At 48.7% G+C, this 10,390-nt stretch overlaps 2 protein-coding genes across 2 annotated transcripts; one reads left to right on the forward strand and one right to left on the reverse strand.

The window, feature by feature from the left end:
- Window positions 1–29: 29 nt before the first annotated feature.
- On the forward strand, window positions 30–6,967 carry GMPR2 (guanosine monophosphate reductase 2). The gene is made up of 10 exons (XM_010600541.3): window positions 30–236; window positions 803–916; window positions 1,044–1,163; window positions 3,518–3,601; window positions 3,780–3,953; window positions 4,872–4,953; window positions 5,036–5,142; window positions 5,332–5,374; window positions 6,031–6,190; window positions 6,389–6,967. The coding sequence occupies exons 1-10, from the start codon at window positions 162–164 to the stop codon at window positions 6,576–6,578; spliced, it is 1,149 nt and encodes a 382-aa protein (XP_010598843.1). The 5' UTR covers window positions 30–161; the 3' UTR covers window positions 6,579–6,967.
- Window positions 6,968–7,407: 440 nt separating this feature from the next.
- Window positions 7,408–10,047, reverse strand: TINF2 (TERF1 interacting nuclear factor 2). The gene is made up of 9 exons (XM_003420964.4): window positions 9,608–10,047; window positions 9,380–9,484; window positions 9,179–9,280; window positions 8,992–9,099; window positions 8,815–8,911; window positions 8,185–8,647; window positions 8,027–8,094; window positions 7,829–7,920; window positions 7,408–7,693 (listed from the first exon to the last, which is right to left on the reverse strand). Exons 1-9 carry the CDS (start codon window positions 9,797–9,799, stop codon window positions 7,559–7,561), a joined length of 1,362 nt encoding a protein of 453 aa, XP_003421012.2. The 5' UTR covers window positions 9,800–10,047; the 3' UTR covers window positions 7,408–7,558.
- Between the last annotated feature and the right edge of the window lie 343 nt (window positions 10,048–10,390).

A 10,390-nucleotide genomic window follows, 5' to 3' on the forward strand; every position in this document is an offset into this window, starting at 1 on the left:
AAAAGGCTCAGGAATTATCGCGCGTTTCGTTTCAGTGGCGTGGTAAATAAAAAGAAGGCGGCCAGCTTAGTTACAGCAGAGACGGGCGCCCCTGAGATTGAGTGTCCTTACCAAGCCTGGGCTTGCGGAAAGCGGGGGCGAAACGAACTACGTCTCCCAATATGCCAGAAGGCAGTTCCACCCCTTCCACGCTGGGAGTTGTAGTCTCCCACCCTTTGGATCCAATGGAAACCGCGGTGTGTGAACTCTGTTTCCCAAAAGGCCTCGCACGGCCGTCGCCGAACCTAGAATTTTTCGGTTAGCCGCCCTCGCCGGCAATTAGCGGAATCTGTCGGCGTGGCCTGGAAGACAGTGGGGCTGTACAAGGCCAGTTGCTAGGCAAGGGGAGCTTTGGTCAACTGCCACTTGGGCCACTGCAACAGGAAGTGGGTACCCCTATTCCGGAAACTGGTTATAGGGCCTCCCCATTCCTTCGTGCACCCAAAGCTCTTATCCTAATTTGCTTTTCGAAGGGGCGAGAGGAGGAGTAGCGGGGTAGGGAATGCACCCCCTTCGGGTCTCTCACAACCCCTTCCCAAATCTCCCCGACAGTACCTGGTATGGAAATCACCGAGGGTAGTGCAATCACGGGACGGGTCAGAGGTGACAGGCTTAAGGGACCACACCTCGATCCATGCCCGGACCTTCCACAACTGAAACGAGGATAGAGATGAGCACTGCCCCAGCCCTAATAGGGCATTAAGGCATAAGGGGAGATTGGTTCAATTTCCTTCTCCTGATTTTCCTACTTTCCAGCCCTCAGGTTCCTCGCTACCCCGAGACCCCCACCATGCCTCACATTGACAACGATGTGAAACTGGACTTCAAGGATGTTCTGCTGAGACCCAAGCGCAGCACCCTTAAGTCTCGAAGTGAGGTGAGCCTGCTTTTCTGGTTGCTTTTTCTTGACCGAAGCTCTTGGTGGGCCAGGACGGAGACAGGTGTCTGGCTCTTGGATGTTTCTTGGATGAATGAAACGCTCAGTTTCCTTTTGTTATCTGCAGGTGGATCTCACAAGATCCTTTTCATTTCGGAACTCAAAGCAGGTGTACACAGGAATCCCCATCATTGCCGCCAATATGGATACCGTGGGCACCTTTGAGATGGCCAAGGTTCTTTGTAAGGTAGGATTTCCCTCATGCCCCTTCCTCAGTGGTGTCCAGTCGTCTCAGCTGACTACAGAGGTGTTTGCATCCCCACCCTCACCCCCATCTCAGTCAGCTCTCTGGCACTTGACAGTTAGGATGCTCCCATTTACTATGTTTTTTAGTACTTAAGTCCTTTTTTCTGATAGGTTCAAAGGGCCATGTGAAAGGAGCCCTAGTAGCACAAATGGTTAATACTCGGATGCTAACCAAAAGGTTGGTGGTTTGAGCCCACCTAGTGGCTCTGTGAGAAAAAGAACTGGTGATCTGCTTTTGTAAAGACTATAGCCAAGAAAATCCTTTGGGGCAGTTCTGCTCTGTCACAAGGGATCATTATGAGTAGAAGTCAACTTGATGGCACCTAACAACATCATACTATCCAAATATTAAAGTGAATTAAGAATTTCTACATAAAATGTGAATTAATCACAAAGAACCATGTGAATTTGTGATTCAAAGCTAAACTTTGCCCCATTTTTTGGATAAATGAACAGAATTTCCCTTTTGTCCTGCCCAGCAGTTTATGTACCCTGCCAATGTTCCCCACTACCCAGGCCACCACCTCCCTCCCATTATACCATTGTTCAGCATATTAAGTATTCACTGCTTTAGTCCAGAAACTAAATAGTTCGAGCATTCAAAAATTCCTAACTAGAAGGTCCTAGAGAAAAGCACCTTATATATTCTTTTATGCATTCTATCCGATTTTTTTTTTTTTTCCTGTTAAATCTTAGGTTCCTGGGATGTGCCCAAAATGCAGTCCTTTTTTTTTTTTAAATATACAGGTTGTTGTTCACTTTCAAAACCGAAGATGCTGGTCCTGTCAGTATTACTACGTGGCTCTATACTTGTAGCTGAGAAGGTAGCTAGTTACCTGGGCATTCTGAGAACTTACATACCCTGCTGACTAATCCACATAGCCTTGGTTGGTGTATTCTGCTGACATGGCTCCGTTAACCTTACAGACTTCATCTACCTTTTCTCTATTTTTGATTGCTGTCTTTGTGGAATGTCTCCTGTTATTTTTATGACGTTGATAGTTACACAGTTTTATTAGGCTTTATTTCTGTTCTCATTCACTAATTGCTTAAGATTTCTGCTGTTGCCTGTTGTCCACCTGCCCTGTCCAGCAGAGGCTGGGGAATGGTGAATCTGACTTCAGTGCTAACAGATATGCCATAATACCTGGACCTTGTTGGGGACTCTGTCTTGATGCTTTATGTTGAGAATGGCTTTTCAGTATTGCTAATGAATGCTAAAGAAATCAGATTTTAGAGAGAGAGCCAAGTCTCATATTAATAATAAAAAGGTTGGATGCAGGCAAGCATGCTTTTCTAGATCCCTTGCTTGGTATGTATTCAAATGTGCTCACCATGCCAGTGTCTCTCCACAAAAGTCTGCTGACCTCTTAGGGTGATTTTTCTTAGTCTATCATATGCTGATAGCAGAGTGTTGCTGAAAAAACTGAATTCAATACCAATTTTAACTAGGTAGCGCTGCTGACAATCTCTCAGTACCTCACTTCCTTGTTGGCTGATGTGACTTCCTTGGGTTTCTTATCAGTTGCAAGATTTGTGCTGCCTCAGCCTTTTCTTATCTGTTTGCATGTGTGCCCATTTAAAGCACAAACACTGACGTTTAGAGTGGCCTTTGAATGCCTTTCTCAAAGTATTGGAATGTTGTTTTCAATCTGTAGAGCTAGGGAATGTGAGTCTGATGAGAGAATCATTATATCCTTGAACTTGGTTGACTAAAATAGATGGAGTGAAATAGACTTTTCAGCCTGGTCCATGAAAATTTGTCCTTTACTCCACATGAGATGGAAAAAGGGACTGCATAGCACCTTTTTGGTTCCATTAACCTTATAGCCTTACTTTTTTGTGAGTATCTAGACCAATGAATTACTGCTAGTAAGTGGACCAGAAGATACCAAAAATAGGTTAGTTCAGTACTAGGTCACATAGGGACAGGGGCTGAGTCAGTGCAGCAAACACTGCTCCTTCTAGCCTCTTCATGGTCTTCCATGTCTGCTGCTTGTCCCATTGCACCTTGTCACCTCAGAAGCAAAGTGTGTGCTGGCCAGTGAAATCCAATCCAGATGACTCAGAACTTTGTGGTGGGAGTGTTTGACAAGGACAGGCATACAGTGAAAAGCCTTACTGGGACTTGTAGAATGACTGAACTAAAATCCCAGCTCAACCACTGACTTCCTCAAGTTGTTTTCTTTCCAAACTTTGATCCTTTTTCCCGTAGACAGAATAGCATAAAGGTGTGTTTCTAGAAAACGATGCAACGAAGTTCTGTTCTTTTTAATGGCTCTTTCTTCCCCCCAGTTCTCCCTCTTCACTGCTGTCCATAAGCATTACAGCCTCGGGCAGTGGAAAGAGTTTGCTACTCAGAACCCTGACTGTCTTGAGGTAATACCGGGTCTACCCTGTTCCCTTCCTTATCTCAGTCTTCTGAGAATCTTACTTTGGCTTCCTGGGGACCAAGCCTTACCTTCCCATCCCTACCATCTGCTCACCAGATTATCTCTGATGTGAAACCACAAGCTGGTCTAATGCCTTCAATGCCAATGGCCCTTTTTCCTCACAGCATCTGGCTGCCAGCTCAGGCACTGGCTCTTCTGACTTTGAGCAGCTGGAACAGATCCTGGAAGCTATCCCTCAGGTGAAATACATCTGCCTCGATGTGGCAAATGGCTACTCAGAACACTTTGTTGAATTTGTAAAGGATGTGCGGAAGCACTTCCCCCAACACACCATCATGGTATGTTTCTAGTACCTTGGCCTTCTTCTCCTCTTCCCTGCCACTCTACTTTGTTACATCAGTTGCTTTCTCCTATGCTGCATTATGATATCCCTAGTCCACCTAATCATGTCACTGGGGGATTTTCCATGGTTTCGTGCTTAAAATGTCACTTATTAATCAGTGCAGTATCTCTGATCCTTGACTTACAATCTCTGTAAAGCCAGTGCCTCAGACATCAGTCACCAAACCATGATGGAACACTGAGGCATTGCACACCTGTGGTACATATGCATCTGCCCACTGAAATGAACATGTTCTACAGTCACATAAAAGGGGTCTCATGAAGCAGTATTTACTTTTTTTTTTTTAACAAGCTTAAGGGAATGATGACAAGGCCTCATTTTCTTCCTATTGTTGAGGGGTGTCTCTCTGTGTTATCCATCAAAAAACAAATACAGCTGGGCAGATGGGTACTTAGTCTGCATTACTATCCCTTTCTTTCTTCCCTGAAGCCAGAGAAGTTCTACAATAGAATGGCTTAAGGACTGGGTATGTTTGGGTCTGATGGTGGAGAGGAGATAAATCTACTCTAAATCAGATCTCTGATCTTGGTCCAGTAGTTCCCTTTGTCCCTGAAAGCTCCTCCATGCCTCACATATCGCCCTATTGATGGCCACACCTTGTTGCATGAGGGCAGTCAGTGCATTCTGGACCTCTGCTTTGTCCTGGTACAAAAATGATGCTGGCCTCTGACCCCCTTTCTCCGTGGTGGTGCTGATGATGCAGGGAGAGCAGGGTCCTTGGAATAGGCTAGTTTAGAAGCCCTCAGAAGGCCCAATAGAGGGAGCCTAGGTACCCTTCATTTGTAATAATGCAAGAGCACACAATTCCTCCGTTAATGACCCTAAGGGTGCTGTTTTGATTGTTCTGTCTCAGGCAGGGAATGTGGTAACAGGAGAGATGGTGGAAGAGCTGATCCTTTCTGGGGCTGACATCATCAAAGTAGGCATTGGGCCAGGTAAGCTGGTTCACTGCAGTGCCCCTTCAGTGGCAAGCATCTGCGAAGCACCTCGGTCTTATCCTCGTCACATTCCTCTCAGGCTCTGTGTGTACTACACGGAAGAAAACTGGAGTGGGGTATCCGCAGCTCAGTGCAGTGATGGAGTGTGCAGATGCTGCTCATGGCCTCAAAGGCCACATCATTTCAGTAAGGTCCAAGGGAGGGTGGGACATTAGGCTCCCCGATATCTGGGTTTTCTGCTGGGTATGGAGGTTCTGGTATTTAGAGCTGAATCAGGACTCCTGGTTCCTGCCAGTTTTGAGGTGGGCCATTGGGACACTGCTGAGAGAGGTGGGACATCCATGCTGTCCCCTCATAATGCTCTTTATTTTGCAGGATGGAGGCTGCGGCTGTCCTGGAGATGTGGCCAAGGCTTTTGGTAAAGGGGTTGGGAACACACAGAAAGAGGATCCTGTAGCTGAGGATAAGTCACCTTTGAGGGTCTAAGGTTAGGCTAGGAGAGGCTCAGAAAGCCATTCAGATTGTTTTATAATTATCAGTTACCCTGAATCCTATGGTGTCACTTGGGATAAACGAACAGGACAAATCCTGAGACTCTTGATATGGACTCCCAAGCATGGGCCAGGGCCATCCACACTGTCCCCTAGATTGCTGACCAGTGTCGATTCCTGAGGCCCACCTCAGGCCTACAGTCAAGCTCTGTGAAGTGGGGCTGCAGGTCTGCATTTTTCACAGGTTCCCAGGTGATCCTTACACTAAAAGTGGAGGTTTTTGCCTCTGGGACATTGGAAGTAAAAAGAAATGATAAGTTGGAAAAGCAAAAAAAAGGAGAGGAGAATCTAGATGGGAGGTCTCCAGGGGCTCCTTTTAAATTCTTGGGGGAAATCAAGCCCACTGAGGAGTAGAAGCCAGAGCAGAGGAGGCCTGTGTGGGTTCTGGGCCAGCCAGGGATAACAGAACCAGGAAGAGGCTTAAATCATTGAGCGAACTGAGCATTCAGTGTGACTGCTAAGGGTGGGCATGTGGCTGTCAGGGCCACATTCACCCCCTTTTCCCCTTCCTTGATGCTGACAGGGGCCGGGGCTGACTTTGTGATGCTGGGCGGCATGCTGGCAGGGCACACAGAGTCAGGTGGAGAGCTCACTGAGAAGGATGGCAAGAAGTATAAGCTCTTCTATGGAATGAGTTCTGAAATGGCCATGAAGAAGTATGCAGGGGGTGTGGCTGAGTACAGGTATGGGTGGAGGCCCAGGAGCTGAGGGTTCTTGGAAAGTGACTACATAGCATGGTGACAGAACTCATTTCCCTGGGGGGTGGATGGTACAATTCTTGGGAAAAAGTGGTGAACGGGCTAAATGCTAGAGACTGGGGAAGAGTCACTAGACTTAAGGAATTCAGAAAGAGAAGGTAATATATTTTTTCCTACTCCAAGGGCCTCAGAGGGAAAGACAGTGGAGGTACCCTTTAAAGGGGATGTAGAACACACCATCCGAGACATCCTTGGAGGGATCCGCTCTACGTGTACCTACGTGGGAGCAGCTAAGCTGAAAGAGTTGAGCCGGAGAACTACCTTCATCCGTGTCACCCAGCAGGTGAATCCAATCTTCAGTGGTGACAGCTAGACCCAGCAGTTCTGCCCTCCCAAGGCACCGGCACCCCACCACAGGGCCTCCCAAGTGGGCCCCTCACCAGTTCCAGCTACTATGGCCATTTACTGCTAGGCTTTTCCTGTTGTCTCACTCCTGAGAGCTCCTGCAGTAACTGTGCACTTCCCTATTACACACAAAACACCAGGACGCTTGCTGGAGAGGAAGCAAGGAAGACAATCTGAGAAAATGAAGTAAAATAATCAAATGGGAATCTGGGGACCCAGCATCCTGAAGATTGTTAGAAAGAAAAACTGATTCCTAACTGTTTTACATGACCTTGGTCTGGAAGAGGCAGGCTTTTTTAGAATCATGTTTTGTTAAAGAGCTTCATTAAATGAGACCCCTATCTAAAAAGTTCAGAAGCAGTGTTTACATATTTGAAATAGCCCAGTAAAGAGAGACCCCAATGACTATAGAGAGACACCGGGGGTTTCCGCACAAGGCTGGCATCTGGGTGCTGCTTCAGTGTGAGGGGAGGTAGGGTTAGTACTGACCATCTACCCAGTGGGGTGAAGGACCGTATGCACTTTTCACATGAAGTATCTCCGTTCTAGTGCTACCATCCCCAGATAACATGGCAGCATGAGAATTTACAAAGTTTATTCTGACATTCGGGTTTTCAGAAAAGCAAAAGGACATTTCTCTTCCAGACTCTCAGCCCTGCTAGCCCTTCTGGGCACATGTGAACAACACCTTCTAAGGGAGATAAAAAGACAAAGGGATTCTTCCAGCCCTGTTTCTAAGGAATGACCTACACTGACCTTTGGAAGCCCTAATTCCTCTCCCTCACATCAAGACACTGTTTTAACAAATCCAGAGTTTAATTACCAAGCATTACAAAGAAGTTTAGCAACATAGTCAGGCAACCCGATCCTGGGCTTCCGCTTCATTCCCACTAAACTGTTTGTATGGCTGAGGAGGAAGGAGACAGTGCAGATGGCATTGTGGTCCTGTCACGGGGGTCTAGAACTATCTGTATGGTCATGGGAAGGGACAGACATAGCACTGGGGCCAGAATCGGGGAGATATTCACAGAAGGTGGGGATCAGGGTGTCAAATTTCGTCTTCTGATAGTTTCCCAGAGACTCCTGCAGAGAAGGCAGCAGGGAGATCCTATCATCATCCTAACCCACCTCCTGAGTCCTCCAGGTTCTGGAGCCTGTGGATTTCTCAGTCTTGTTCTGTCCATCCCCTTCTCCATCTTTCTGTTCCTTCCTACTCACCTTCCCTTCCCTCTGGCCATTGTCTTCATCATCAGAGTCCAAAACCAAGTCTCCTATGGTAATGGCGGGGCTGCACAGAGATGCAGAACTAGCTGTAGGAGAGAAAGCAGAGTCAAACACTATTTGTAGGTGAACACAGGTCCATAGCGTCCCCAACAGAGGAGGTCGTCTGACCCAGTCCTAGCTCAGAATACCTACCTGGCTTCCTAGTTTTAGGAGGAGATAATGACAGTTTCAGAGGATCCAGGGCACCATCCAGGTAATTCCTGAGGTGGGAGCAGGCAAAGAAGGTAGGATGAAAGGAAAGTAGGCAAGCAAAATACTCCTAAGTGGAGAGACCTAACTGTTCTACTCACTCCTTTTGCTCTGAAGCAGATGACTCAACCAAGTTCTCCTTTAGAGGCCTTCCCCCTAGGGCTTGAGATGGACTCTTGGGCTTTCCAGCAGAGGCTGTCCTTGTGCCCCCAGCACCTGCTGGATCTGTTGTGTGTGTCCCATGTTGCCTTCTGTTCTCAGGCTTAGATATGACTTGGGCTGATGAGCCCAGATTCCTAAAGGGGAACAACATGACTGTGGGGCGCTCCTTACGGCCTCCTCTAGTGGCTGCCCATTGAGATTGGATTCTTCGCCGGCCTATAGGGGCCAGATTGAAATGATGGCCAGTCAAAGGTTCTGGGTGTGTCCTTGAGGCTGGTTCCTGAGGAACGTATGGGCTACGCTTGGCTTTTGGTAGAGAATTGCGGAGTGCTAGTCTTGGTTGCTGAGGGGGATTCGGCTCCATGGGCTGTGTCGTGGTCACTGAACCGGTAATAGAGCACTCTGGAAGAGAAAATGAAGCTCCTTGTAGAGAACAGATAGCAACAGATCAACTCAGTCTGGCTTCTTTCATCTCAGGCCCACGCAGCTATTCCAGTGGGCTGTCCCAAAAGGTCTCATGCTAAACAACACATGCTTAAATTCCTACTTCTCCCAGATGGTCCTGGTACCTGGAAGCGGCCACCCCATGTCCACACCATATTGGCTCAAGGCCAAAGAAGAGGTGATAGAAACTCCAGGCTGCATCCAACTCAGCACATCCTGAAGCTGTGGGCAGGGAGAGAGGTGTGAAGATCACAGTCCTTGATACAACCACCCCATATTTACGTGTTTTACCCCAACAAGACCTGCTGTGCCTGTAGCGTAGGCAGTGCTTTTTCCAGCCGACACAAGTATTCAAAAAACAGCTTTTCCATGGCAGCCAGAAAGGGTTCCCCATACTCTTGCTCAAGTTCCTGCAGGGAGAAAGGATGGTTAGAAGAGAATTAGAGAAAATAGGAGCCACATGATAGCCTTCAAACCAACCAGTCTCACCTGCAGCTTCGAGGCCAGATCCACAGGGGCCTCTGCCAGCTGCTTAACCTGCTGGCGAAAAGTTTCCTGTGACTCCAAGATCTTCCTCAACTCCTGCTTTGTCTGTTGAGGGTACGGAAAACTGACAAGTTAGGGGCATCAGGGCTCAGTGGCTGGGAGGAGGGGCAACTTTGTAGCATCACATGTAACAGGATTACTTACAACTTTGGGGTTCTGCACTAGATGTCCAGACTCTGGGAAGTGGCGATTCAGGGCATTCAGGACCTGGGCCCATGACCGGCCCTGCAGGATCAACTCCACCACCACCTGTGAAGAAATTCACAGTACTGAGCTCAGGCAAGCTGCGGTTTTTCAACCGATCCCATTCCCAGGCTGTCCTTGTCAGGTCGTCGCGTCGCCCCCACGCCCTAGTTCTACTGGCTCCAATACCTTGGCCTTTAGGCCCATACACAGGCGTTCATGGTGCCGGTAGCGAACCAAGCCGGGGGCAGCAAAGCGCAGGGATTGCATAAACTCCAGTACTCGCGGAAAGAGCTCCACGCGGCGTCCACGCACTACTTGCCAGCTGGCTGCAGCCACCAGACGCAGAGTAGCAGGACCGGCCCCCGGGGGCGTGGCCATCGGCAGCGGGCTCCGCCCTTGGGGCGGCCCTCCGCGGTGGCTCGGTTATTTCGACCTGCGCGGATTCTTCTCGATCAGAGTCAACTGCCTGCCACGGGCCGCCGCGATTCTGGGAGTCTTCTCCTAGCTCGGGCTGGAGCCTGAATGGAGAAGCCGGGCGGCTCCAATAGCACCAGGTACCTCAGCTTTAAACGTCGCCGCTCACTCTAACCCAAGAGCTTCATCACTTCCGGTTCTCTGCTCGTTTCCCTGCCCCGGAAAAGGGCGGTAACACAGAACCAATGGGCGGCCAGACAGAGGGAAATGTGACGTCGCGCCCTAAGGCCACGCCCCCAGCAGATCCCGCGCTCTTCCCCGCCCCCGCCCTTGTTCCCCGGAGCTGGTGGGCTACTGAGGCAGCGGTGGTCGCGAAACGGGGTGTCGTGATCTTCACCTATTGAAAAACAGTTCCCTTAAATCCCAGCCCCCAAACCGGTGTCTGGAAAGCTTTCCTCGAGCGGCGCGCCGCTTCCGATAAGAATGAAGCTGTTGTTTTACAAACAGATGAGGGCGTCCTCCTTTAAAAAATAAAATACCAAGTTTGAGAAGATA

Source organism: Loxodonta africana, chromosome 10, assembly GCF_030014295.1.
Source record: "Loxodonta africana isolate mLoxAfr1 chromosome 10, mLoxAfr1.hap2, whole genome shotgun sequence".
NCBI lineage: Eukaryota > Metazoa > Chordata > Mammalia > Proboscidea > Elephantidae > Loxodonta > Loxodonta africana.